Here is a 27,901-nt window from a genome sequence, read left to right as displayed (position 1 = left end):
CGATTAAGTAGCTTTGACTCCAGGCCAAGGCAAAAAGCAAATGGCTCGGCAAAATCGGCGGTGTCAAGTACCACGATACCTGGCCAATATCCCGTCAAATAAACTTGGCAATATCGCTGTACCTGCAGGCTGATTGGGAAGTGCACCGACCTTCTATTTTTGCTCGAATAAGGTTTCGACAAGAGACATTCAACGACACAGCATCCCGGCTCGATATGTCACCTTACCCAAATAAGTCAACTGCGTAATTATACGAACCGGATGCCCGGCACAATTGTGTCATCCATGAATTGAGTAGTGTTTATGCATACATGGCTGGCCACATATTGTTCATGCCCACGCTGCAGGTTGGGTATGTCGAATCGACATGGGCAAAAGGTCACAAGCGGCTGGCGAGGAAACAGGTTCGCCGACCAGATTGGAGAGCAAAACGGTTCGTTGTCGTATGAAATCGTCTTTCCCCGTGCATGTTCATCTTTCACATCCTTTCGATGCAACACGGCATCAACTGACACCACAACGTCGCCGCACTCACCGACCATGTCTTTCGACGAGTACATTGAGAAGACGGTGGAAAGCGGCGGGCTATCGGGCGTTGCCCTGTGGGCCAAGGACAAGAACGGAAACATCATCTACAACCGCGCGCTAGGCGTTGCCAGCCTGGAGAACCCAGACCCGGCGCAGCGGCCGCCGATGAGCATGGACACGGTCGTCCGCCTCGCCTCGTCTTCCAAACTGCTGACGACCATCGCCGCCCTGCAAGCTGTCGAGAAGGGTCTCCTCAAACTCGACGACGACGTGGCCGGGCACGTCCCCGAGCTGGCGTCGCTCGAAGTGTTGGAGGGCTTCACCTGGTATGGCAAGCCAATCACACGGCCGCGCGACCCGGCCGCGACCATCACGCTGCGGTCCCTCCTCAATCAGACGTCGGGCGCCGGCTACGATTTTCTGCAGTGGCAGCCGCTGTGGCGTGTCCGGTGGTGGCGCTCTGAGAAGGTGGCCGGCGGCAGCAGCCTCGAGGCGCGTCTGGCGCACCCGCTGCTGCACGATCCGGGCGACGGCTGGACGTACGGCAGCGGCGTGACGTGGGCAGGCCGTGTTGTGGAGCGCGTGGCTGGCTGCTCCCTGGAAGAGTGGATGGCACGCCATATTGCCAAGCCGCTGGGCATATCGAGCTTGACGTTCTTCCCACAGCGCAACCCCGACCTTGCCCGCCGCCTCGCCGGCATGTCGTCCCGCAGCCCGTGGACCGGCGCCTTGTCGTTTGTCCCAGACACCGTCTTCCCGGAGAAGAACGACGCCGGCGAAGACGTCTGCATGGGTGGCGAAGGCGTCCATTGCACCGTGGCCGACTTTTGTGCCGTCCTGTATTCGCTGCTCGTCGACGATGGCAAGCTGCTGGCACCCACAACGACGGCTGCCATGTTTAGCAAGCAGCTCGCGCCGAACCAGCACCCACCGCTGGAGGCGTGTCTCGACCTCCCGGTGTGGATCTGTCGCAGCATCCTCAACAAGGGCGAGCACGACTGGGGGCTGGGCGGTGTCTTGGTGGACGGCACGACCAAGACCGGCCTGCAGGACGGTGCGCTGATGTGGAGCGGCCTGTATCACATTTTATGGTGGGTGGACCGCAAGGCCGGTGTGTGCGGGTTCTTTGCGACGCAGTTGGTGCCGGCCGTGGACAAGGTCGGGGTGCCGAGCATTGTGGCATTCCAAAAGGAAGTCTACCGGCGGATGGGGTACAGCCTCGACGCTGGAAAGACCCTTGGCCCCATTGTTGAGGAGACGGAGGGAAAGACTGGTATGTTGCGCCGTCCCCAGCATGTACGACATTGTGATTTCCCTTGCTCTGCTGACACCTTTGCAACGGACCAGATTCGAAGCCGGGCGCTCATCCCGAAACCACAAAAACCAATGAGCCAGCGTCGCCAACAAGGGCGCTCGCAGCATGGGCGTCGAGTTTCTGGACAAAGGAATGATGGCAGTAGCTCTTTGGATATCTTGGGAATAATTATCTATTTTTTAATATATTTTTGAATATTTTTGGCTTTATATACAAATGCCCTTTTTCGACAACAAATGTCATCCCCAAAATTGGTCGTGGGGAAGTCGCATTGGCAAGACATGTCTTTGATCGCGTGGTGCGTCTGGCAACTAGCGCCCGCGTCGCCATCTCGTGGTTGTCAGTAGGTTGGTTTCAATCACGTTGGCCTTATTCACACCCATTTGGTGAAGCGGGCGCTTGGGTGATCGCCCATGTCTTAACCTGTCTTACAGCGCATACTTAAGTTACCTACCAGCCTGACGGCAAGAATAAGCCCCAACAGCAACCTCTCAGCTGCTGCATTGCATTCATCTCATGTACCTCGAGGCGATCGATTTGTCTCCAGCTTCTTCGTCTTTAACAATTGCGCGGCTGCACCGAGACGTTACAATGTTATGCAGAGTGTTGCAACCCGCGCGTGGCGCGAGGCTTCGTCTGCCTCTGACATCATCGCCCGGTCGACCGCAATCGACATTGACCGCCAACATCTTTCGGCCCACGACAGCGACGACTCACATCGGCCGTTCACGCAGCGCGCCTCGGCGCGTCTACTCGGCTGGCCGTCAGCCTCCGCCGCAGAATAATAGCAGTGCATGGGCATATGGGATTGGTAAGAGCATCTGCATCTGGCGCCGGGTCTCGGGTATTGTGTGTACTAAACGTCATGACAGGCGGCACCGTTGTGGCCATGGTTGCCTTTATTCTTGGACGGCGCACAGCAGCCGCCACGGGGGATGCCAAGGTCGGCATGCCATCTGTCGCCGCCGAGAATGCCGACCTAAAAGAAGACGGCGATGGCGATCAGCCTGTCTTCGCCAGCACCCGCTCCACGCTGCCTCTCCACCGCGTCGCCGAGGTCCACCATGACACCTCGCCCGAGAACCTGGCACAGGCGCGCGCCGAGATCGCCGCCGTCGTCGGCGACGCGGCCGTCACCGACCACCGCGACGAACTGGCCCGCCACACGTCCAGTGCCTGGTCCTCGTATGCCGAGTCCGTCGACGACAACCCGCACTTTGTCGTCTACCCGCAGTCCACCGACGACGTCAGCGCCATAATGCGCATCTGCCACCGCCGGCGCGTGCCCGTCGTGGCCTTTGGCGGCGGCACCAGTCTCGAGGGCCACTTTGCCAACGTGTGCCGCGGCATCAGCCTCGACCTGTCGCGCATGGACCGCATCGTGACGGTGCACGACGCCGATTTCGACGCGGTGGTGCAGCCCGGCGTGGGCTACGAGCAGCTCAATGCGGCGCTGGCGGACCGGCGCCTGTTTTTCCCGCCCGATCCGGGCCCGGGCGCCACGATCGGCGGCATGGTGGGCACGGGCTGTTCGGGCACGAATGCGTATTACTACGGCACGATGCGGGAGTGGGTGCTCGGCCTGACGGTGGTGCTCGCCGACGGCACCGTGGTGCAGACGCGGCGGCGCCCGCGCAAGTCCAGCGCCGGCTACGACCTGACCAAGCTGTTTATCGGTAACGAAGGCACGCTCGGCATTGTGACCGAGGCCACGCTGAAGCTGACGACAAAACCGGCCGTCGAGCAGGTGACGGTGGCCACCTTTGCGTCGTTCCATGCCGCCTGCGACGCCGTCATCCAACTGGTATCGGCGGGCGTCCACGTCGCGGCCGTGGAGCTGGTCGGCGCGCGTGCCATGCGGTGGATCAACGATGCGGCGGGCAGTTCGACCGACCGGTCGTGGCCCGAGCAGCCGACACTGTTCCTGAAATTCGCGGGCGCGACCGAAAAGGCCGTGGGCGAGCAGGCCAAGGTCGTCGAGGACATTGCCAAGGCAGCGGGGGCCACGGCCCTGGACACGGCGCAGAACCAAGACGAGTCGGAGCTGCTCTGGGAGGCGCGCAAGCAGGCTTTGTTTACGGCGGCGGGCTCGAAAGCCGACGACGAGAGCGCGTGGATCACAGACGTGGCGGTGCCCATCAGCCGGTTGGCCGACATCGTCGACCTGACGTCCAAGGACATTATCGCGAGCGGGGTCAGCGGCGGCATTATTGGACATGTGGGCGACGGCAACTTCCACTGTTTCTTGTTTTACAAGCCCGACCAAAAGGAGCACGCAGAAGAGCTGGTGCACCGGATGGTGGAGCGGGCGATCAGCATGGACGGGACGGTGACGGGGGAGCACGGCGTTGGGTTGGTGAAGCGAGACTACTTGGACAAAGAGTTGGGCACGCCGGCCGTGGACTTGATGCGTCAGGTATGTTATATGCTATATATGTTACCCCCTTCCCCCTTACATGTATCTGTTTCTTTTGACACGTTGCTGACGGCGACAGATCAAAAACGCATTCGACCCGCTGTGCCTTCTGAATTGCGACAAGGTTGTCCGCATGAAGAAGCCTTTGGTCTCGACCGACGCATAGTCACTGGTCGTATCCTCACAAGGTCAAGTAGGTTTGTTTGATTTATATACGTCCTCGACACGACATTCGGCAGTCATACAACAGATCATGCTACATCATGTAAAAAATAAGACAATAAGATGAAGGCAAATGCAAATTCAAACCGCGGGCCAAATTTTCAGACAGCCCATTACTACCTACTTCTCAGCCTCCCACTTCGCCAGCCACGACTTCAGGTACTTGCCCACCAGCTGTGAGTCGGCCATGTCGGGACACGCCGCCAAGGAAGGGCTGTCGCGGCGCGCCTTTGTGATGCTGAAGCGCAGGTTGGCCGACTCGGGCGTGCCGCCGTAGTTGCGCTCGTAGTAGTCGGCCAGCTTGAGGGCGGGCAGGCGCTTGGCAATGGCATCCGAATCCGAGCCAGAACCGAGCTCGTCGCCACGGGCACGCAGCTTGGCCAGCCACTCGTCCAGAGACACGGACTCAAAGTCGAGGCCGGCTGCTTTGAAGGCGGGCAGGACCTCTTCGTTCCACGACACAACGTGAGGCGTGTTGATGTTGTAGTAGCGGGCCTTGGCCGTATCCGCTTGAGCCTTGGCCTTGACATCGGACGACTGCAGAGGACCGTCGGCGCTGTTGCGTCGTGGCGTGGTGGCGCTCGCGTCCTTCATGGTGGTTGCAATCTCGATGCAGGCGGCTGCTACAACGTCCACGGGAATCCACTCGCAACGGCCCTGCTGGCCGTCCAGACGAGGCAGCGCTTTCAGCTCAAGGGCACTGCGCACCAGCAGCGGCACAGCCTCGCGGTCGTTCCAGATACCACGGTCGGTGTCGCCCGTAATCTGGCCAATGCGCAGAACGGCGACATTGGCACCCTCACGAGCGGCGGCCTCGCAGATGCGCTCACCGATCAGCTTGGAGGCGGCGTAGCCCAAGCCCTCCGATGCGTCGCTCAGAGACGCTAGCGGAGCCTCGGCCACCACGGCCGTGTCACCGTTGTCTGGCCGCGGGATGTTAAAGGCGGTCGAAATGCTGCTGGCAAAGAGGACGCGGGCGGGTTTGCGCGACGGGACCTGGAGGGACAACTGCAGCAGGTTGCGAAGGCCGGCAATATGGGGCTCGAAGCTCGAAGCGGACAGCCCAAAGTGGACGGGCCAGGCAGCGTGGATGATGGTGGTGGTGTCGGCTACGAGGCCGCTGTAGTCAAAGGCGTCCAGGCCGAGCAGCGGGTCGCCGAGGTTCGGGGCCTCGAGAACAACAAGCTTGCGGGCAATGGCACGCGACGAGCCCAGGTCCAGGCCACGCTCCCGAAGCGAGGCGTGGACGCGCTTGAGGCCGTGCGGGCCACGGACGAGACAGGTCACGCGCTCGACGTTGGAGTCGTAGAGCAGCTGGTGCAGGATATGGGCACCAAGGGCGCCGGTGGCGCCGGTCAACAGGACGGACTCCCCGCCGTCGGCGTGCTGAGATTCGGTGTCAAAGGTTGAGTACTTGTCGATGAGACTCTGCATGACAGCCAAGGGGGTTTGTTCGGTCTCGGAATGGATGCCATTTCTGTTCGCAAGGCCGTTGGTTTCAGTCTCTCCGGTGGTTGCACTGGCATCGTTCGTCCGGTTCAGCAGGTTAGCAAAGACGACGGCCAGGTTGGCAGCTGTGCGCGCATCGTACACGACGTTGGTCGGCAGGCGGTAGTTGCCAAAATCCAGCGACTCTTGGAACAGACGGCGGGCTTGGATGGCGCGCAGGCTGTCGACGCCCGAGGCAAAGAAGTCGGCGTCGGCACTGGGCAACTCAATCTCCGTCTGCGTCCGAAAGGTGTCCATGATGAACGCCTCGAGACCAGCCACGTCGAGTGACGTGGGCTTCTTGAAGTAGGTGCCGTTTCGTGCACCGTTCGCAGCGCCAGCATCACCGCCGCCGTCCAGCCGGGCGTAGATGGCCTCGATCTGTTTCCCAAAGAGGCGGGTAGCGCCGGCGCGGATGACATTGCTCTTGTCTGTGACGGGGTACTCCACACCATACGCAATGGACGCCACCATGTCGCGCGTGATGCGCGCAAACTCGTCGGCAATGCTGTTCGCCTGCTCAATGGCGGGCCAGATGGCACGAATAAACTCGTCCTCGGTCAGAGCAGCCGCCGCCTGGGCGCGGAACACGAGCATTCCCGGCACGGCGCGGTCGTTGCCAAACATGAGTGCATCTTTGACGAGGGGATGCTCACGGACGGCGCCCTCCATGCCGAGAGGCAGAATCTTCTCGCCGGTGATCAGCGTCAGGCGGTCGTCCTGGCGAGCAATGTATTTCCAGGCATTGGGAATGGTCGGATGCGGCTTGAACAGGTCCTTGGCATAGTACGAGCCGGGCGGGTCGTCCGAGTTGGACATGAGCAGGGCTGGGTGCGACTTGAAGAAGACAGCCTCGTACGTGGTGCCCTCGACGTGTTTGAACGTCATGTGCTCATTCAGGTTGGGGTAGGGTCTCACATAGGCCCAGGAGTCGGCATCCTCAGGCTTGCGGTTGTAGATGGAGTCGCCGACGTGGCCGACCTCTGTCAAGCCATAGATGACGCCGAGGTTGACACCAGAGGCAATCAGACGGTCACCCAGCTCGTCGGGGGTCTTGGCACCGGCGGACGTGACGATGCGGCACTGCTTGAGAACGTCGACACCGGCCTGGTCCTCTGCGATTAAGCTCAGGGCGTACGGCACGCAGTGGCAGACCTCAGGTTTGATGACACGTAGGGCGGCCACGAGGTTGGCAGCCGTGAGGGGGAGCATCGGGTTGAACAGGTGGGCGGGACAGCGCATCCACATGGCCTGCAGAGAGGTGATGAGGCCGTGAACATGGTACCATGGGAGCGCATTGAAGGCGCGCAGACCGGTGCCCGACAAGAGCGAGTTCTGAAGGCTGCGGTGAGACAGCAGCAGCGGCTTCGGCAGGCCCGTGGACCCGGAGGAGTGGGCCATGAGGCAAACCTCGACATGCTCGGCGTCCGGGTCGGCAATCTCACGCACGAATGGCGGCTGGGGCGGGGCGTCGGGCTTGTCAAACTCGTCGCGGGTGAGCATGGGCAGCAGCTGGATGCCGGGCCGCTCGACAACAACTTCGGCCAGCGTGGAATCAATGCGGGCATTGGAGCTGTGCAGCACAATGTCGGACTCGGCGGTCTTGAGCAGGTGCAGACACGCCGGCGGGCCCAGACGGGCCGACATGGTCAGGACCTTGCATCCCAGGCGGAAGAGGGCGAAGAAGGTGACGACATAGGACAGGTCAGAGACGGCGTAGAGTGTGACTGTCTTTTTGGAGTTGACCACGAGGCCCTTGGCCACGAGTGCGCGGCAGGCTTCGTCCACCATGCGGTCCAGCTCGGCACCAGTGAAGTACTCGTAGTCTGCGGGATCGTCCTTCCCACGTGGCATACCCAGGATGGGCGTCTGTTCCTCATCGCGGGCCCGCAACCGGACGACGTCGTCGATGGTGTAGCATTTGCCAAACTGCTCGATGCGCTCTGCCGGAGTCGGAGCCATTGTGGCGGAGAGAAGAGGAAATAATAAAATAAATAAAGGAATAAAGGAATAAAGGAATAATTCGAGGCAACACGGTTGCAGACAACAGCGTGCCAGAGATACGCAAAGAGGGTAAGGTAAGCGGACGTTGTGACGGGGCGTGAGACGGTGAGAATGGGAAGAGAAAGAAGAAAAGCAGAACAAGTATGAGATGAAGACGCAGAGAAGTGATATCAATGCAGGGCAGTGATACAGAAAGGAGTGTCCGGCAAAAGGCCAGCTGTGTTGAAAACGGGCATAGTACGGAAATTCACACGCACACACACGACAAGACGAAACACTCGGAAAGGTCACGATAGGACAGCCATCAGAGGACACGGCAAGGGTGGCGATGCAGTAGCAAATGCAGACGGTGAGGGGAGAGTCTCGGAGGGTCGGAGCTAGCTGGGCAACATAGTCTTGCACGGCTCTGGGCCACAGTCTCGGAGTTGGCAACGAGAAACAGGAAAGGGGCAGTGGAAACCGACAAAGGAACGGGGCCGTTTAAAGGGGAATGGTGAATGGTATCGAATGAGGATGATACGCTGGGTGGCATACAGCAAGCACAAATTACGTGTCATGGGGAAATGGAGAAATAGAGGTTAGAGGATGCTTGCCTTGTTCGATTCTCTTTCCCTTCACTTTTCTTTTCATGCTACCCTCTCCGAGCAACGAGTCGGACAAGCTTTTCAAAGTCGTGCTGAGCATGGCACTCCATGACGAGAAGGAGGGGGCATGGTAAGATAACGAAACAGAGGACAGAAGCGATAAAGGGGAGAAAGTGTGGAATAAGGGGTGTGGGCGAGGCGAGACCCGTCGGTCTTCCTGCACTGCAACGCTCGTGGTCGTTGGGTCTCTTTTCGGGTGGGACGCTGGTCGGAGAGGCAATATTGCAACTCTGTAAAGTTCAGGACGAGCAAAAACACCAGAGGGGGTGTGCCTTCGTGGATACATGCCGGGGAAAGGGGGGGGGGGGGGGTTGAGAAAACGAGGACAGCGAGTTGTTGATGTCAACAGAGATGATTGCAGTTTGGAGGCGCCCAAGAACTTCTACGACGCAGCGCCTTCCTCACAGGCAGATATTTTCCCTGGCAGGCAGTTGCCAGCTCTCAACCAGCTGACAGGCCTCTTTTTGGCGGTCCATTCATGACAGATATTCCGTAAACTGCAGGAACTGAAGGAAGAGGCCATCTTTTGGGCCAAGGTGTTGACCGCAATATGGGGAAAGGGCGACAGTGCGTTTAGTACATATGCTCCGCGGCTGCGATGGCGTGCTAGGGAAAGTGCGACTGGTCGGCACAAGCAAATTGGCAAGAGCGACTGACGAGAGGAAAATGGGAAGGAGGAGACGGAAAGAAAAGATGCGACAAAAATGTGTGCAGTTGGCAGTTGGCAGTTGTCTGCTCCGTCTGTGGGAAAACAGCAGACACCGGACAACAACTGTTCGTAGGGTGGCATGCATTCTGCAGTCTGGATGAGCGAAGCGAAGGGTCCGATCCGGTAGGCGGCCGTGTCTGTTGGAACGATCATGGTTGGCTGCTGTCGGATTCCTACATTCACTAATAAAGAAGTCTGACACCTTCTGCAATGTTTGGTTGAGCGTGGCTAAGGATACAGTCTCCCGGGACGTTGTAGGCCTGCAAGAATTATGCGGAGTCATACAGAAGATCATCGCTGCTTATCGTCAAACGGAGACTAAAACGACCTCCGTTACGTAGATGCCAGGCTCTTTTCACCGTCAGCAGAGGGCTACACGAATACGGGACACAGTCATGGACTTTCAATGCTCCGAAATACGTCCTCGGTGCCCAGAGGACTCGAAAGGAGCAATACGGATTGCGGAGCAGCCAAGACCAAGCCACATATTGGCAAGTGCAATATTTATTTTCAAATGCTCCGGCGCCGAGAAGAAGCTTATTGCTAAGCTGCTGTACGCCATACAAACCAGCGGGTTAAGCCAGTGGGTTAGGGAAACCCGGAAAGGGGCTTGGAGTTTTGCTCCGTGGGGGACGACATCCTGGGAGATGCTTGGCGGTGCTTGTTTTGACAAAAGTACAGCCGTGCGAGACTCTAAGACATCCTACTGTGCTTCCCGCAAACAATCCACAACGCAACCTTCCTCCACTCTGCACGCAACCCAAGACGAAAAAACCAACCCCCAGTCTGCAGCGCACTCTCACCGTTTTTGCTTTCTCTTAATTTCCTCCGCTACAGAATACTTGTACATGTACTTCCCTTTGGCAAGACACCCTGGTCACGGCCTGGCCCTGTATATCCGGAACAGTGTTCAGGTACTCCGTCTTTTGCCCTCCTCCGAAGCAGCGCCACGGAGAAACGAGCCGCGGAGTCGTGGATACCATACAGAATACAGCGTCGTATGCGTGCAGGGGTTTTATGCGAAGTGGAATTGCAGAGTGACTTGCAGAGCGTCGGTTTTGCGGTGCGGTCTTGTTCTCGCAAAAATGCGTCTTACTTGCTCCGCAAGGAAAAAGAAAGCAAAAATGACAAGTGAGTGTTCAGTCTTTCATTACGGATATGTTTCCCGCGGACACGTCGAAACAAGTCACTTTCGATTTAGGACGTTTCTGGGATACGGCGAACACGGTGTAGGATGAAAATATAAACGAGAAGAAATTGGATGGTGAAATATTGGCAAAAGTCTGTAGACGACTAGACGAAAGGAGACAAAACTTCGCCTTCGCAGTCGTCCAATTGATATGCCACATGCATGCACCCTGTGTGATACCCACTGAGCTGCGTGGTACAAAAAACTCAGCTTGAAATTCCACCTCGGTGACAAGAGTGAAAACAGTGTCGCCGAATCGCTCGTTCTTCTCGTCTAGCTGACAGGATCAAGCCGAAGCGGTGTATATGGGCAGAATACTGGCTTAGTGCAACAGTAATTGGAATGAGTGCGTCGTGTGTGTATATCGGGGAATCAGACTATACAACTATCGGTAAGAATGTGCAATTGTTCGTCGCGTGCTTCCCGAAAACAGTGTTTTTATACGGAGAGTGTTGTCGTGTGATGCGCTGCGTACTTCGTGCAAGTCGATTATATCGTGACGGCTTACACTACGGCTATAACGCGGAGAGAGACGAAACACTAGACGACCGCCACAAAACCTTAAACTGACTTTACATTTCTAGTCTCAATTCCCGACGCCATGGAATTCAATAGTATTGCACTCTATGACCGCTAGATACAATGCCGAACAACAAAGCTATGCGAGAGCTATGCGAGTGAGAAAGAAAAAGAAAGAAGAAAAGAAAAGAAACAAGGAAAGAAAACAGAAAGAGAAAAAGAAACGAAACGGTATCGAACAGTATCGGAACAGTGCGTATCAAACCTGTAGAAAATCCAGTAGAAAATATAAGCCATCGTTACACATCGCCACGTCGTCGGGCACGATCATGCCAAGCATACGGCCCCGGCAGCTGCTCACACTGCCGTCGCAAACGCGTTGCCGCGCTTCTTGTCCACCGGCTTCGACCACTCGTCCACGGTCATCTTCACCTCCGTCTTGACGCGGATTCCGTTGCCGCCGTACCCGCCGCTGTCGACGCCGTGGCTGGCTGTCACGTGTTGCGCTACGCCACCGTGCACTTGGTTCGGCCCGTGTGACAAGTTCGTGTTGGTGTTGCTGTCGCTGCCCATGCCGTCGCTGCCCGACGTCCCCGGCCGGCCGCCCTTGGTCAGGTTGATCTCGTCCGAGCCGTTGCCCTGTGACATCAGCTCCACGTCCCGGTCGCCATTCTTGCTGCCCAGCGGCATGCGCCCGCTGCGGCTGGCGCTGATCTTGCTGTGCATGCCGTAGCCCGAGGCGCCTGCGCCTCCTCCCGTGCCTGTGCCGCGTCCGCCGGACCCGTAGGCGCCGTAGCCCGAGTCGCCGCCACTGCTGCCGCCGCCGCCGCGACCGAACCAGCGGGCCAACAGCGGGCGCAGAGCGGGCAGGTTGGCACAGATAAAGCCAATCTCGACCTCGACGGTCGACCAGAGACCGCCGGCCACATTCGAATACGTAAAGTCGGTGGGGTCGATTTCCTTGACGGCGAGAATGCGAAAGATGCTGGCCACACAAACAAAGGCGCCGAGCAAGAAGAGGAAACTGAGAGACAGCTTTTTGCTGCGCGAGGTGTGGAGGCCCCAGACGACGGGGATGGGCAGGAACAAGACGGCGACATCACCGATGACGTTGATAATGGCCGAGGCGAGATAGAAGGCGTTCTGGTTGATGCACTTGCCTTTGACTGTCTCGTCCCAGAAGAGGGAGACGGGAAGGCACTGCAGCGCGAACGAGAAGAAGTTGCCCAAGAAAATGCCGGTGGACAGGCACGCGACGCAGACGACGCCGATGCGGAACGACTGGGTTGGGAACACGCGCCAGTAAAAGAGCAGGATGCCGACCTTGACGGAGAACACGCCGCACGCCCACAGGATCATGTAGGCGTAGAGGTTCTGGGCAATAAGCATTTGTACAAGACAACAGGATTGCGGCCAGAAGACAAGTGCTTGGGACGCGGGCATACCTTGAGGAACGACGTAAACTCTTCAACTGGAAGATCGGCCTGGTGCTGGCCCGAGCCAAAGGCGAGACCCGTGTAGTCGCCGGCTGACATGGCAAAGCACAAGACCATGACAAAACACATCCAGTAGTCATCGTACCATAGCTTGGCCGCCGACCGTGTGCGAGCAAACAGCCGGAAGACAAACGAAAAGAACGACAGGATGAGACATGTTGTCACGACACCGAGTGTAAGATTGTGGTTGTACTGCTCGCCGGACGAGATGCCCATGGTGAAGGCTGAGGTGAAGCTGGATGCGTCGATGTGTCGAAATCAAAACAGTCGATGGGCTCCAAGGGTCGACCGGAAAGAATCAAAATATGGAATACAAAAGGCGACGGTGGAAGAATGAAGACCAAGAACGGAAAGGGCCACGGCCAAGCGAGTGGTGAAAAAACGTAAAGGAGCGACGAAGAGAAGAGGGCCCAACGATGATGTTATATCTCCTGCAACAGTCCATGTGTACTGTGTAGCTCGAAATAGGAGTGCCGTTGAGGTTGGGATGTTGTCGTTGATGCAGATCCAATGTCGTTCATGCCTTTGTAAGAACGTCCTATTCTGGAGCCCCTATGTCTCGGCAACGGAAGAAAACCGATACAGAAACCAAAATGTCAGGGTACGACGGTAGCATGTAGCCTCGAGTGGTAGCATCGAGTATTTGCTTTTTTTTTTGCGTACGTAAAGTATGTCGTGGGTGAGTTGGGGGGCAGTTTTTTCTGCACGGAGTAACCTCTACTCTCTGTTTCCGGGGGATTGAGTGGTTCTCAAGGTTTGGTTGACCCAATATAGTAGAAAAGAAAGGAAAAAAGTGACAAAAATGAAGCAAAAGCAACAAAAAAGTGACGAGTCTCTTACGAGTCTCTTGACTTTCCTTTTCCCCTTGCTGAAGTGAATTCTCGAACGGAGCACAAACCACAAACCGAAGACCGTGTCGCTTTATCTGCGGCGAATCTCTACCAAAAACAAAAGGCGCTGTCGACCGATTCGGGTGTCAATAAATTACCAGAAAAACAAAACATTGATCCACGTGTCGCAAACACTGCGTAGTGGCTGATCGAGACTCAGAAAAGACAATATTCCACTCGACACACAATATCCCGACGATGCGAAAAAAACGCAGGAACCGTGCTGGCTGTTCCCTTTCCGTCCCAGGAACGTACTGGGGCATCTGTCCCAGGGGAGTCAGACTGCAACCACAACCCGCATGTCCCTACTGTTACTCGGAAAAGCAGAAACGGCTGGACCAGGGAAATCCGAAAAGGGGCTCAGGAGTATGTCGTAGATTTGGTTGGTAGGATCCTACCAGAGTACGAACGTGCATAGAAGAGAGAGAGAAGTGAGAGAGAAGAGAGAGAAACAACAGGACGGAATGTTTTGAACAGGCCAGACGGGCTTTCATTCGGTAAACCTCCATCTGATTACACTGTAAACGAGAACAGCAGGCAGTGTGGAACTGGAAGGTAGATGCAGAGTGAAAACACGGTTCCTCAAACTTTGCATAATTCCTCATAACAGGTCAAATACGAGAATACTGAACACTGAGGAACGAATCGCTAGTAGGATGGCAAGCGAATATACAAGACGAGACCGTAGACACAAAACGAAAAGAAAAATAAACCCGTAGGGAAAGAAAAGAGAGAAAAAACAGGAAAGAAGTGCGTGGCAGGATGAGGTGATGCAGGATCACCATCCCATGGCTGGGATATGGCAAGGGTAAAAGAGGAGACGAGGAACGATCAGTAAAGCAGAGTTTCAACCGGTTGCACTATGTAAGAAAGCGGGACGGCGATCCCCGGCGAAGCAAGTCTAGAAAGGTGGAGGACGATAAGGGGGAGAGACGAATATGGACCATGGACAAGAGGAAAGAGCATGCTCATACGACAAACACTGTCTGTAAATGCACTCTACGTGGGGGAGAGACACAGAAATCGGAGGCTGGATGACCGTTCAAAGTCGTATCAACGAAAAATGGGAGCATTAAAAGACGCATCGTGATACTCTCTGTGAAAAGAAACTACAAGGATATTGGGTGATCCTGGTGAAACGAGGACGGAAGAGGCATCACATCACCGAGTTCTGTGTAGAAATACGACTCTGCGCAGAGAGTATTGACCGAAAGGGAACGAAATAAGGGGCAGTGCTGGGGGACGTTTGCTGTTCACACGTAAGAATGATAGGGGCAGATGAGAAGAGGCCCGGTTGCTAGAAGTCGGACTTTCTCTATTTCGGTTTCCGTTTTCTTGCGCCTCTGAAAGTTGAATCCGTACGATGTACGGTGGACATTTACAATGTGAAGAGAAATGTGAGCAAGATAGAGCAGAAAAAGAAAGAAAACACCTGCACCATGGGACGCATCAGTCACAGTTGTAGTTTCAAGACACGTCCACTAAAAGCGGCACAAACAAGGGGCTATAATAATTGTGCTTCTCAAATCATCGGCTTGAATCCAATTGGTGTTTGGTGATTCGTTGCAGAATATGTCTTCAAGTCAAAAAGTCGCTCCAATTGCCGTCGCCCGATTCTAGAAGTCGCTTTTGTTTCTTGACATGGGCCGTGCCTCCAACGATGCACTATGCAGTGCGTGAGGGTGTGAGCGTGTGCAAAACATTCGGTTGCGTGTATCCAAGATTTGCGCCAGATCCAGTCCACATTTTTCGGGACAAGCAAATACGTAAGGTCGTCAACAATCTTCCAAAAATTTGGTGTCGGACCTGTCCGCCATCCCAAGTAAGAATGTGAGAGACGCGGGGGCAAAAAGGCAATTCAGCCGGCTTTCAGCGTTGCAGACAGGTGGTCACCACGATTGACCACGAGCCACCCTTAGCAATTGGTAGACCCAGAGATGTCCATTGATTTTCCTCGGATTTACAGTGATTTTCCTTTCTTTGGCCCCCAAGGTCTGGCGAAAAGGGGGATGGGGGCAACGAACCACAGAATCGAAACCAAAGATGCTAAATATATACCACGAGTATTTGCAAGTGACAGACCGTGAAGTCGCAGTCTGTTAGTCGTACAAGAATACAAGAATACAAAAATGACGAAATAATGAAATCATGAATAGCGAAATAGACTGTTGAAGACTTGGGTGAAACAGAAGGACTGACAAAATGGGAACGAATAGGCAGAAATAGAAAAAGGAAATGGAAAACAAAATACGAGCTCCTGAAAAGGGGTACGGCCAAAAAGTACTTCGTAACGGGAATGGAGAACACACAGGGGACCCTTACCAAATGCTCTAATGCAGAACTGCGCAAACTGCGACATTTGCAAACCAATAGACGGCCGCAGCTGCAACAGCTACAGTTATTTTTGATATCTGACATTTTTCTAACGTCGCATACGTGGACGAATGTTACCAATTCTACCCCCACTGAAAAAGAGCACAGTTGGCGAGCGCAATTGGAGTGAGCGGGAGGGACGCACTGGCTCCCGCCCGGCAGGCAATGGGTAAAATGGCAAAGGACAAAGTGGGCAAGCCGACGGAGAAGGTGCTCATAGCCCTGTATATACACCGTTAGAAAACTTGACAAAAAAGGCAAATGATGGACGAACAAGGGATAAGAAGAGTTTGAACAAAACTGATACAGACAAACGATGCATTGAATAACAGAATACACGTGCACTCTCGAGTTGAATCATTGACGTTGACGTGCACATATTTTTTCAGGATGGCATGAGACGACAAAAAGGAAGTCCGTACAGCTACAATGAAAAGAAACAGACGCAGCACACTCACCGCTTCTCAAATTCGTTCATTTCAGCTGTTAATGACTTGTCACAACACGGAGGAGAGTGTCCTCTTTGCTCTCGATAGACAAGGATGGGACAACACAAAACGAAAACCGAATGGAAAACAAAAGGAAAGTCCAAATGCAGGCAGACAGGGCACAGCACATGGGAACTCGTTCGAAGCAGAGAGACATTGACTGTTGTAATCATTACGACGTCCTCTTGCATATTGTCGACATGGGCGGACGACGGACATCGGACAACGAACAGCGAAACAAATACCGGCCCGTCAAGCGTTGCAACGAAGACGTGGGGGCCAATTCGACGGAATACGACGTTGGCTGCTTCCTGTAGCCAGTCGCAATGAAGAACGGCGTGCAAAGAGGACAGGGTCAAGGGTAAAAGGGGAGCAAAAGGCCCAGACAGTCGCCCCACCCTGAATCTGACCCTTGACGAAGTATGCGGCCCCGGATGCGGCCAGGCCCTAGACGCGGCCGTTGTTGTGGCCGAGAGGCCCTGTCGAAGCAGCCCCCAGTCGAAGCAGCCCCCGCTGCTCCCAGATTCAGCCAACCGCAAAAGACGACATAAAACAGGCAGCCTACATGGCCCCACTGGCTGTTCTGATCCTCCACAAGGGGACAAGACCACACTGTGTGAGAGGACGGAGCGGTACCTTGGGAGCTTGGCTTCTTTGGCGTGTCCACTTCCCGTAGCGTTTGTGCGCATCCCCCGAGCCCCCACACAAAAGCTTGAAGTTGACGTTTTCCTCCTGGGCCCCGCGCTGTGGGCGCCTGTACATGTTGAGCTTCCATTTTGCACTACGCCGCTTTGGTTGCCCCCGTTGAAATCAAAACTTTCGGATCAGAAACCAATGCTTCCGGACGTTGGAACTCAGTAACAAAGCCAAAAAGCGTACATGTACTTTGACCATATATCCGGCCGGGCATTTTGCCAAACAGGTGGTAGAGCCAGCCATGCAGCGTCTCCAGAGGTGACAACGGAGACCAACACCAGGGAACTGGTCAAAGCCAAGCTTTTTACGCAGTAATCGCCCCAAGAAATGCCTCTCTGTGAAGAACCAACAGTCGGTAACAACTGCCGAGACAGCCACAAGTTGAAGAAATAGTAAACCTGTGACTACGAAACACAAGGGGCAGGGAGTGCCAGGAAAACGGCAAGAAAGAAAGGGAAGGAGAAAAGAGACGATCAACCAGAGTACAAGAAGAAAAACAAGAGAAAAATACAACATGCTGCGCCATTGCATATGCAAAGACCAGGCCACATCCCCGCCACTGCAACTTTGTATGGCGGAGGGTCCACCTGCTGATGTATGACTTGGGTGTTTTTCCGTTACTGCTCGTTTTCAGATTCGGTGCGGATTGCGCGCTTTGCGACTGTCTTTCATCGCTAGTAGCTTTCTTACTGGCGGATCATGATTACGGAGTCGTATCCAAAACATGCCCCTGCCCGTGGACGGTTGTAATGAAAGAAGAAAAGAAAGTAGGTAATGTAAACAAGACAGAGGTATTGTCCGCTTGATAGCGAGCAAAGTGAGTACTCTGGACATCAAACTACTATTGACGCTCGCCGTCACCCACAGCACTGTGCTCTTTTCACAGTTCTCCTCTTCCTAGGTCGTACGAAGCGGTCGTCAAACCGTAACGACACTTGTTTCCAAAGCATTTAAGTACCGTTTTGTCTTGCTGGACCGTTTTACTGAGATATCTGAATTTATTGAGTACATGTGCTTCTTCCGTACTTCATATGCCAAGTTCGAATATTCAGTACGAGGATTCCGTATCGGGTCATGAACCAAGTGTCCTTACTGCATACAGCAGGTGATGATGAAGAAAAAGCAAAGAGAAGAGACGGTGGGGTAACGAGAAGCTGTCTCAAAACGGACTCTATGTCATATATTTAGCAATATTTTCTGAGTCTAGTGAAGGAGCTTGTAACATGGACAAGGCGGAGAGGGACAAATAGGATGTGACCCGTAACCTTCCTCTTACCGTTTCCTTCGGTTATCCCCTACATGGTGTTGAGCCACAGTGTATTGGTTGACTCCCAAGGTCTTACCTTTTTCTGTCTTTTCCCCCATGCCTGCACTTTCCTTGGTGTCTCAACGTTCTTTGGCCTGCCTAGTCTGACCTGCATCCCCATATTCCGTACAACATAAGGTTGACACCTGTCTGTTTATGCTGTTCACCGTGGGACGATCCCTTGGCTAGTTTCGTGGCGTTCACAATCCATGCTGTCCATATTTGAAAGAAGCGAGCAAAGGAAGAGAGTGGGGAAAGACACAGCCCACCTAGGATACTTTACTTTCACGGAGCATCAATAATACAGAGTTAGGGTGCTGGACAAAATTGTCAATATTGGCTCTCATAAATAATCTTCACTTACCATTTTAAAAGAGGAAGCATTACACGCGGCGTTTTTCTTGGCGACAACAGACAGTTACAGAGTGGACGGCATCACTCGGTCGGTAAAAAAAAAATGAAAAAAAAATGAAAAAAAAAAGAAAAGAAAAGAAAAAACGAAGGGGTCACGAAGCCGCATACTGCTTCATTAGTTGTCATATTTTGTTTTTCTCGCTCTGTTGCTGTACCTCTTGAGTACCCATTAATCCACCCAGCTTTCGCAAATGCTTCCACACGGCGGCATACATATCCTCACACGTGTCTACATACAGGTTGGACGGGTAGCCAGGTCCGTCACATACGTCGTAGTTACTTGGCATTCCCACCGTCGTTTGCCTTTTCCGTCTCCATGAATACAGTTTTCTAAATGTCCCTCACCTCTCCCTCTCTTATCTTCTCATATCCTCTCGTCTCTCATATTGACACTCTCGAATGCCAAGGACAGCAGCGCTAGTCTCGATTTGCTTTTCCTCCATGTTGGCTGCCTAGCTTATTCTTCTCCTCTTCATTCTATGCAGAGTTAGTCTCTTTGGTGCTTGTGCAATGTACATCCAGAATTGGATCAACATGCTCTTGGCCCAAAGTCAACAAACCTCTGCACATCTTTATGCACTCCATCATCCCGGAGCCACACAAACAGTACAATAAAACAAGTCAAATGTACGAATGTTAGAGAAATTTCCCGCGAGACATGTCAAAACCACGGCCTGGATCCAAGTCTTGCCTTTTTCTCTGTTCCTCAACAAGGCTTGATGATGCCACACCGCCATACTTTGCCGTGGTTGTTACTAGGCATGCTCTCTTATTCGTAGTCTTTCATGGCTTAAAGACATAGAGAAGCTCCGACTTACCATTGCCCAGACTTGAGACCGCACGACGAGCCTTTTTGCCATGCTCCCATGCTCCTACCCTTTCCCCTTCCAGACTCGCCGATGGTAATCTTCCTTCCCCTTTTTAGCTCCCCTGCTCTGCTTGTTTGGTCATCTTCTGTTGTACGGAAGTGGTGTACTTTGTTCGGGACGCGCGCTCTCGCCACGATTTATTATTTTCCTTTTTTTTTACTTTTATTGAGAACGCAGATCCCTTCTTCTTTCTCTTTCAGCTCGTCGGTCGCCTTTTCTTTTCTTCTCCATCCCTCTCTCTCAACGATACTGTTTTTCTTTTCAAGGACACTTCTGCCTGACAACATTTAACATTATCCAACTACGTTCGCACTCGCTTTTGTTTTTCAACCAGTTTTTGCATTTTCTCTGCTTCTACTTCATAATTCAACAACTTCAATCCTGTGAGTGACACCGTCCTTTACCCAAAAAAATCTTGCTCTTCCACCTGCATCTGCAAAACAACAACACCAACAAGGCATCTTTTCTCTCTCCACGTCTCGCACGGCCCATCCATGCTGCATCCCTTTCGTGCATGACCGTACAAAGCAAAAATACTGGCCCAAAAGTTGGGTTGCATTGCCAACGAGCAGCAAACCCACGTTGTGCTCATCCAATAAACCGGGTCGCTTCCTCTGGTTCTTTTGGTTCTCTTTCTCTTCCCGTGGTACTGGCGACAACTGTCCCCGTACCGAGGCGATAAAGGTGTCTGCATAAAAGACAAGGCCCTGTTCACTCCCTCGTCCCTCGTGGCAATTTTCTTTTTTTTTTTGTTCTTCCTGTGTCTTCCTTTTCTCACTTGTCAGGCCGTCGTTCCCGGTTCCTTTTTTTTTTTCTTCCTCGCCGTCACACACCGTCACCCGGACATCTAACGCTTCGCCCGCCTCTCCAGCAAAATGTCGCCCTCCACACCCTCCGTCAACTCCAAGACCGGCGGCGGCAACGACCTCGAGGCCCAGGTCACCATCTCGCCCCGTGACCAGCCTGGTCTGCCGTTTGTCCCTCGCAACTTGGCCAACCCGGCGCCGCTGGGCCTGACCGCGTTTGCGACCAGCATCTTCCTGCTGTCCCTCGTGAACCTGCACCCCCGCGGCGTTGCCGAGCCCAACATTATCATCAGCACCATGATCTTCTTTGGCGGCCTGTGCCAGTACATTGCCGGCATCATGGAGTTTGTCACCGGCAACACCTTTGGTGCCACGGTCTTCTCGTCGTTTGCCGGCTTCAACGTCGCCTATGCCCTGATTTTCATCCCCGGCACCGGCATCTTGGCCGCCTACGCGGACCCCACCACCGGCGAGCCGTTGCCCGACCTGCCGCAGGCCATCTCCATGTTTGTCTGGGCCTGGTTCATTGTCTGCGTCATCTTCACCGTGGCCGCGACCCGTGCCTCGTGGGTGCTGCTGCTGCTGCTCGTCTTTGTCGACCTGACTCTCCTCTTCATTGCCACGGGCTACATGGTCAACAATGCCGGCTTGCTGAAGGCCTCCTCGGCCACCGGCTTCATCTCTGCCTTCCTTGCCTGTACGTTCATCCTCCCCCAACGATACGTAAACGTATACCTTTTGTGTTCTCCCCCTTGCTAACTCGCCAGACTATGCCGGTGCTGCTGGTCTCTGGGGCAATGGTGGCACTGCTATCAACCTGCCTGTCGGGTCGCTCATCCCCAAGCGGGATTAAACGCGTGGCCTATTGGAACGGAGTGAAACAGACCTCGATGGCCTAGTATTCAAATCACAGCGTTGCTCTGAGCGGACTCTTTGGTTTTCTTGCTGTCTGGTTTAAAAATATCAAGCATACCAGTGTCCTCTTTGTATCTTCGCGTGGTTTGTATCGTTGGTTGCACGACTTTTGAAAAACGTACGCCTGGTTTTTAATATATACACTTTTTTCTGCTTCCTTGTCAATAGCTCAAATATACCTTGTATTTGCTCAGTCTTTTCCAATGGCTTTGCATCCAATACCGTGTAATGTTGTCCTCATCTATCCTTTATTCAGTGCCGTTATAAACCAATGATGCCTGCCCGCTCAGGCACGTCGTAAATGCAGTGTCGTGTCGATCCTCGTTTCCGAGATATTCAGAGTGTGTCGTACGCGTGGTCGTACTGTGGATTCCGTCTTTTGTTTCATCCTGGTTTCTCGGTTGACCCGCTCGCCAGGGTCCATCGCACCGTCAGAATTCCTTCATGCGATTCCAGGTGTTCTGTACTATGTCGTCGTTTGTGCATGTTATCCATAAGATGGCCAAGGATGGACTATTTGTGCTTCTTAACTGAGAAGCTCTTTGATGTCCTCGACCCTCTGCAGTTTCTTCTCCTCATCCGTCATCATGCCCAGCGAGGTGGCGCTGTTTGGTTAGCAGCTGTCTTTTTGCAAAAGGAGACTTCGTTCCGTCTGTTCAGGCACCACGAAAACTTACATAAACTTCTTCCGGTCCTGGATCTTGAGCATCTTCTCCTCGACGCTGCCCTGTACAATAAACCGATACACCTTCACCTCCTCATCCTGGCCCATACGGTGCACCCGGTCAATGGCCTGCGCCTCCACCGAGAAACTCCACCACGGGTCCATCATGTACACGCGCTTGGCCGTCGTCAGGTTGAGGCCGACGCCGCCGGCCCGCAGACTCAACAACAAGACGGTAAACTTGTTGGACTGGCGAAACTCGTCGAGGACGGCCGTGCGCGCCTTCTGGGCCATGGTGCCGTCCAATCTCAGAAACTTCATGTTTGAGCGCCGCAGGGCGGGCTCAATCAGCGACATGAACGACGTAAACTGGCTAAATACGACCGATTTGATGGTGGGCCGCGAGCGGCGCAGGTCGCGCAGGTGCTGGATCAGGCGCACCACTTTGGCGGACGACTCGCTGACGTCGACGCGCAGCAAGCTGATCCGTGGCGGCTGCCCGGCGACGGTGTCCGGGTCGTCGTCGTGGCGCACAACCTCGAACAGGTCGCGCCGGTTGATGACCTCGCGGCAATGGAAGCAGCGCGGCAGACGGTGGTGGTCCGTCTCGTGGTCAATGTACTTGAGGAGGCACGCCTTGCAGGCCGAGTGCCAGCAGCCCGTGACGGTCTGCTGGATCATGGGCTCTTCGCTGCAAATCGGGCACTCGTTCACAGCCTCGTCGCGGATCTGTCCCAAGACATGGGCCCCAAATGCATTGGCGTCCGTGGGGTCGTCCGTTGTGGCCGTAAAGCGCTCGACAAGCGACTGCAGGTCCATGTCGTCGGCAAGACCGGCTGCGGCATCGGCTGCGGCACCGGCCTCGACCTCGTCGGCAACAATGTCCATGTTGCGCACGAGCACGGGGTGGCAGCAGACTTGCCGCAGACGCAAAACCTGTGCAAAAATGCTCGTAAAGGACTTCATGACGGTGCCGGCCTCGACGTTGGCGGTCAGGGACCGCTTGACGCGCATGTAGATGTGATCGTAGATCTCGCGCTCCACCTTGGAGAGCTCGACAGGGACAATCTCCATGTGCTTGGTGGGCAGGACCACCAAGGGCTGCCCGTCGGGCGTCTTCATGTCCTTGGTGCGCCGCATGACCAGCGGCTCCAGCACGGTCTGCACGACGTCGAGCGCGCGCATAAAGTCCTTGGACTCAAAGGGCACTGTGATGAAGGTGCGCCAAAACGAGAAATTGTTCCAGGGCTCGACACGCAAGAAGCGAATCAGACTAAACAGGTCCTCCAGGCGGTTGACAACAGGCGTGCCGGTCAGGACCCAGCGGTGCTCGGCCAGCAGCGCGTAGCAGGCCTTGGCAGTCTTGGACTGGCGGTTCTTGATGGTGTGCGCCTCGTCCAGGATGATGCGGAAAAAGTTGAGCGAGAACAGGCCCTGGCCCGGGTGGCCTTCATGGCCGCCGCCCTTGGCCCACATCTGCGTGAATTCGGATAGGACGGTGCCGTAGCTGGTGATGACAACATCGGGCGCGGTAGCCGCCTGGTCTGGCGCACACAGGGCCTGCAGATTGGCCGACTTGTCGCTGCCGTAGTACACCATGGACTTGAGCGTGCCCTCGACGGACGCGTTCTCGGCCTCGCTCTGCCACTGCGCGAGAAGCGACATGGGAGCAACAACGAGCGTGGTGCATGGCGCGTGGACAACGTTGGGCAGCCGGGTGCGGATGCGGCGCAGGCCGCCGACGAGGCTAGTCAGCTTGCCCTCTGCCTGCTGCCGCTTCTGCTGCTGTGCCTCCATGGCAATGGGCGATTTATGCGAGTGGATGAGACTCAGCATCTGGATGGTCTTGCCCAGACCCATCTCGTCAGCCAGGATGCCCCCCAGGCAGTGTTGGTCCTGGGCGGGGAAGTCGAGCGACAAATCGCCCGAGTACGGGTTGACGTAAAAGCTGGCTTGGTCAGGAACCGTTGGGAGGTCATTGTCGTCCATGTCTTTCAACGGCCATGCGTACTCCTCCCACAGCGGATGCATGGACTCGCCCCGTTCTTCGACGCTCTCGTCCTTTTCCTTAGACAGCATCCAGTGCAGCGCCTGCTTCTGGTACGTGCGCAGGGTGAGCGCAAAGGTGTCTGGGGGGTCGGCCTCGGGCGTGTTAAAATCAAACGACTGTGCCTTGGCGTACAGTGCATCCAGCTGGTCCTGCTCCAGCTCTTGGCCGTCTTCCGGCTCATCAGACCCCCCCGGGGCTTGACTGGAGCCAATGTCTTGGGTCGGCCTCAAGCCCTCCTTGGCCGCCTCCTTCTCTCGCTTCTCGGCCATCTCTGCCGCCTGCAGCAGATCCTGTCGGCCGCGTTTGGCGGCGGCTTCATTGACGCGTGTCGGCAGCAGGTTGACCTCTTGGAACAGCCGCACCAGAGCAAACTGGCGCAGGCGCAGGTCCCGCTCTTCGGCGGTTTCCTTTTCCTCGAACAGACCCGTGGTGCGGTTCTCGGCCGGCTTGAGCGGCGCCTGGTCAAACGCCGAGCGCAACAGGAACGATCGAAGCTGCAGCACAACAGTGTCGTTGGTCCGCAGCCGCTCGGGCGCGTAGACACAGACGCCCTCGAAGCGGCAGATGCGCTGGTCCATCAGCGTCGACACCCAGTTGGCGGTGTCTTTCGACAAACGGCCAATCTCCTGGCCGCTGGTGCTGGTGAAGCGCACAATAACGTCTACGCGCTTAGCGGCAGCCGAGTTGGCGCGGACGACGACGGAGGCGCCGAGCTTGGAGGCCCTTTGCTTGGTCCCGGCAATGGTGGGCAGCTCGATCTTCTGGCGCTCAATCTTGACGGTGTCACCGTGCTTGAGCAAATTGGCGCCGCTGCGGGTGGCCCAGCCTTCGACGCCGAAGCAGCCAATGTAGCGGCGTTCGGGGATGGCAGAGCGGTTTTGCAGGACAGACTTGCGAGGCGACGTCTTGGTAGACGTCTGGTTGGAGATGGAGGGCTTAGATGAGGTTGAAAGTGAGGCCGAGGTTGACGCAGATGCGGCCTTGGGCCGTACTGCAACACCATTCGTCCGGCTTGCGGCCGCCTGCATCTTGAGCTTGTAAGTCCCGTCAAAGTACATGTTGACGGCACGCTCCATATCACTGCCACAGGACTCTCGAATAATCCGTAAAACGTCCGGGCCAACTTCCTGGCCGATAATGCCCGCGAACAGTTCGCTATCAAACGGCACCGGGCCAACAGGCGAGGGCGACGCCGAGAGCGACGGTGAGGAGGGGGTTATCGACAGCCCTGGGCGGGCGGGTGATGACTGTGCCGGTCGACGAGAGGCGGGTGTCGGCGACGAGGGCTTGGCCGGGGTAAAACTGTTCGTCGGCAACGCTGTGGACTTGACACCATTGGTAGGCATCGCAGCGGGGGAGGAGGTCGGCTGGGCGGCGGTCTGAGGGCGAGGAAGGGAGGGGATGGCAACGGCATCGTCGAAGAAGCGGCGTTTCGGCTGGGGCAGTCGCTGGGCATTCTCCTTTTCCTTTTCATCCAGCCGCGCTTTGCTGCCCTCGTGATCGGCTTCACTGCCGTTATCGGGCGAGAACCGACGCCTCTTGGAAGGCGGCTCTTGAAATTCGGCAGCATCCATCGTCCGGTTAGGCAGGTCCGGTTCCATCTGGCGTCGTTCCGGGGCCGTGTAATGCTGTCCGGTGCCGTGTGGTGCGGCAAATGTTTCACCGTCGTCGCTTCGTTCGATTCGGGAGGCAACAAACCTCCTGCTTACGAGCGGTGGCACTAGTAGACGCGGTCTGAAATCTCTTGACGCGTCTTGCCAATTAGTGATCGGGGCCGGCTTTAAGTGGCCTTGCACGCCCCACTACAGTGACATCCACCACTAAATCCACTATTTAACAGGTCGCACTACAGCGCACTTCGACAGCAAAAGTCCGACTTGGTTCCAAAACAGCAATGTAAATCAAAGCAATTCATTACCACATATCTGCAATTCCTCGTGTCTTAGTCATTTACGGCACTTCCTCGCTTTGCTGTCTGGCAGGGGCCTCCTGCTGCTCACTGCCCGCAGCGTTGCCCGCCATCTGCAGGCTCGACAGCAGCCGCCGCTGCAACTCCTCGTTTGCATCTTCGCCGTAGATATGATACACAACATCGGCCACCTGTGACGGCCCAATCTCCACTTGACCGCGTGGGCCGACATGCCATATTACCTTGGCGCCCGCTGGGATACCGCCGCCAGTCGCACCGGCACCGCGTCCGCCAACAGGGCCCCGACCCTCGGCCGTGGCGGGTGCTTCGACCACCCGAAGCAAGTAGCCTTGCCGCACCATGTGCTGGAGCGTGCCCCCGGCTGTGGGCGTGCCATCTTCTGATGGACCACCGACCCCACGGCCGTCTTCGTCGTCAATGTGGTCGCCCATGGTGGTTGCAATGGGCTGCAGGAAATCATCGTCGGCGCGGGCAGGGGCATTGCGTCCGCCATGCACGAGACTCAGCAGCTTCTCCAGGTCCTCGTTGGACATTTCGCCACCGTTGAGCGTGATGAGGGCGACAACCAATGTGCAGAACCCCATGTAGGCGGCGTCCGGCGCAGGCGGGATGGCCGGTTCGATGTTGTCGGTGGCAGCGGGATCGGACAAGATCGGTGTGAAGACGCATTCCTGGTATTCGGCGGGCAGCGTCGAGACGAGCAGATAGCGGTCGACGGCGGCCGATTTGGTCGGCTTGGCTGCCTTTTGTGATTTGAGGGCTGCACATGTCAGAGGGCAAAGGGTCAAATAAACGATTATGGTGGGAGTACATGTGTGCATACCCTTCCGACGCTCGCGCATGGTCATCGTCGTCTTCTCACGCGCGGGCCAGTCTACCATATTCATGCCAAAGATGCCGCGCAGCTGTTCCTGTGCAATGGGAAACACCTTGCGAAAGTGCTTTCCCTCGTTTTCGAGGACTACACCGGTCAGCAGGAGCATTTATGTGCTGGGGTATGTGCAAACTGACCTTGCTCTTTCACGGCCTGTCGCCGGATCGGCAGCCGTCGCGGCTCGCTGGCCAACGCATACCGTGCCAGCTTCTTGGCCAACAGTTCGTGGTGTAACCGCTGTCTGTCAACCTGTGCCTGGGTTGCTGTTCCATTGACAGCGACATCGTCGTCTTCGTCGCCATCATCGTCGTCATCGTCTTCGTCGTTTCGGGTGGTCCGTTGCTGGCGCCGCTCGGCCTCTCGTCGCTTCCTCTGCTTCTCCTTTTGCCGTTGTGCACGTCGCCGTGCGTTCTGGTCCTCTTCTTCCTCTTCTTCTTCTTCCTCCTCCTCCTCTTCATGGTCCATCTCTACTTCCTCGTCGTCTTCGCCCCCGGCTTCGTCATCTCCCTCGTCCTCCTCCTCTTCTTCTCCTTCTTCCTCCTCTTCCTCAACTGGCTGGTGGCGGTGCCGTGGCGGCTCCTCTTCGTCGTCGTCCGCTGGACGTCTTCGTACTCGTTGCGACAGTGCCGGCATTTTGGTTATGGGAGAAAAACCCTGGCGAACACCTAGAAACGTGCTGATTGTTGCTTGAAGTGCCTGAACTTGAAAGTTTGTCGTCGTTCATTTAGGTCGCCAGAGTGGGGCACAACAGGTCCCAAAAACGCGTGTGAACCACCTGCAACGCGTTCAGTCAGCCGCTAACACGTTCCACCCCAAGCTGAACCTGCGATTAAAGAAAGGATCCAGCATCAAAATTCAATGGCGTTGTAATTTAAGTCCCTTCACTCCGGAACTTGTCGTTTCTTTTGCCTGACCAATCGATCAAGGGATATAAAATACAGAGAATGATATACAATGCACCTGTTTCGCACCATACGCCGTCGCCCGCGAAAATCTCGCACAGATAAAATAAAATCTACCCAGTGAAACGAACGCAGTACATCCGTGAAAAGGAGCTGTATCCCGGATGCGATTGCTTGCGTGTCCTTCCGTGTCC

The 27,901-nt window shown here is 55.4% G+C and overlaps 7 protein-coding genes across 7 annotated transcripts; 3 read left to right on the top strand and 4 right to left on the bottom strand.

The window, feature by feature from the left end:
• Positions 1–540: 540 nt before the first annotated feature.
• On the top strand, positions 541–1,979 carry SPSK_02488 (beta-lactamase family protein; the record flags this gene model as incomplete). Its single annotated transcript, XM_016729357.1, has 2 exons — positions 541–1,801; positions 1,876–1,979. The coding sequence occupies 2 exons, from the start codon at positions 541–543 to the stop codon at positions 1,977–1,979; spliced, it is 1,365 nt and encodes a 454-aa protein (XP_016589388.1).
• A 455-nt stretch (positions 1,980–2,434) lies between these two features.
• On the top strand, positions 2,435–4,425 carry SPSK_02332 (D-lactate dehydrogenase (cytochrome); the record flags this gene model as incomplete). Its single annotated transcript, XM_016729204.1, has 3 exons — positions 2,435–2,654; positions 2,716–4,259; positions 4,339–4,425. 3 exons carry the CDS (start codon positions 2,435–2,437, stop codon positions 4,423–4,425), a joined length of 1,851 nt encoding a protein of 616 aa, XP_016589387.1.
• Positions 4,426–4,601: 176 nt separating this feature from the next.
• On the bottom strand, positions 4,602–7,931 carry SPSK_02186 (NRPS-like enzyme; the record flags this gene model as incomplete). The annotated part of the gene is made up of 1 exon (XM_016729061.1): positions 4,602–7,931. The coding sequence occupies one exon, from the start codon at positions 7,929–7,931 to the stop codon at positions 4,602–4,604; it is 3,330 nt and encodes a 1,109-aa protein (XP_016589386.1).
• Positions 7,932–11,391: 3,460 nt separating this feature from the next.
• Positions 11,392–12,746, bottom strand: SPSK_02526 (uncharacterized protein; the record flags this gene model as incomplete). The annotated part of the gene is made up of 2 exons (XM_016729395.1): positions 11,392–12,408; positions 12,480–12,746. The coding sequence occupies 2 exons, from the start codon at positions 12,744–12,746 to the stop codon at positions 11,392–11,394; spliced, it is 1,284 nt and encodes a 427-aa protein (XP_016589385.1).
• A 7,695-nt stretch (positions 12,747–20,441) lies between these two features.
• SPSK_02723 (uncharacterized protein) lies at positions 20,442–21,225 on the top strand (the record flags this gene model as incomplete). The annotated part of the gene is made up of 2 exons (XM_016729590.1): positions 20,442–21,069; positions 21,140–21,225. The coding sequence occupies 2 exons, from the start codon at positions 20,442–20,444 to the stop codon at positions 21,223–21,225; spliced, it is 714 nt and encodes a 237-aa protein (XP_016589384.1).
• A 588-nt stretch (positions 21,226–21,813) lies between these two features.
• On the bottom strand, positions 21,814–25,602 carry SPSK_10447 (DNA repair protein RAD5; the record flags this gene model as incomplete). Its single annotated transcript, XM_016736854.1, has 2 exons — positions 21,814–21,892; positions 21,965–25,602. The coding sequence occupies 2 exons, from the start codon at positions 25,600–25,602 to the stop codon at positions 21,814–21,816; spliced, it is 3,717 nt and encodes a 1,238-aa protein (XP_016589383.1).
• A 349-nt stretch (positions 25,603–25,951) lies between these two features.
• Positions 25,952–27,438, bottom strand: SPSK_02472 (mage protein; the record flags this gene model as incomplete). Its single annotated transcript, XM_016729341.1, has 3 exons — positions 25,952–26,691; positions 26,755–26,892; positions 26,943–27,438. The coding sequence occupies 3 exons, from the start codon at positions 27,436–27,438 to the stop codon at positions 25,952–25,954; spliced, it is 1,374 nt and encodes a 457-aa protein (XP_016589382.1).
• Positions 27,439–27,901: the final 463 nt, after the last annotated feature.

This window comes from Sporothrix schenckii (genome assembly GCF_000961545.1).
Source record: "Sporothrix schenckii 1099-18 chromosome Unknown Cont43, whole genome shotgun sequence".
Taxonomy (NCBI): domain Eukaryota; kingdom Fungi; phylum Ascomycota; class Sordariomycetes; order Ophiostomatales; family Ophiostomataceae; genus Sporothrix; species Sporothrix schenckii.
The sequence above is the reverse complement of the archived record's forward strand: the minus strand, read 5'-3'. Positions and strand labels throughout refer to the sequence as shown.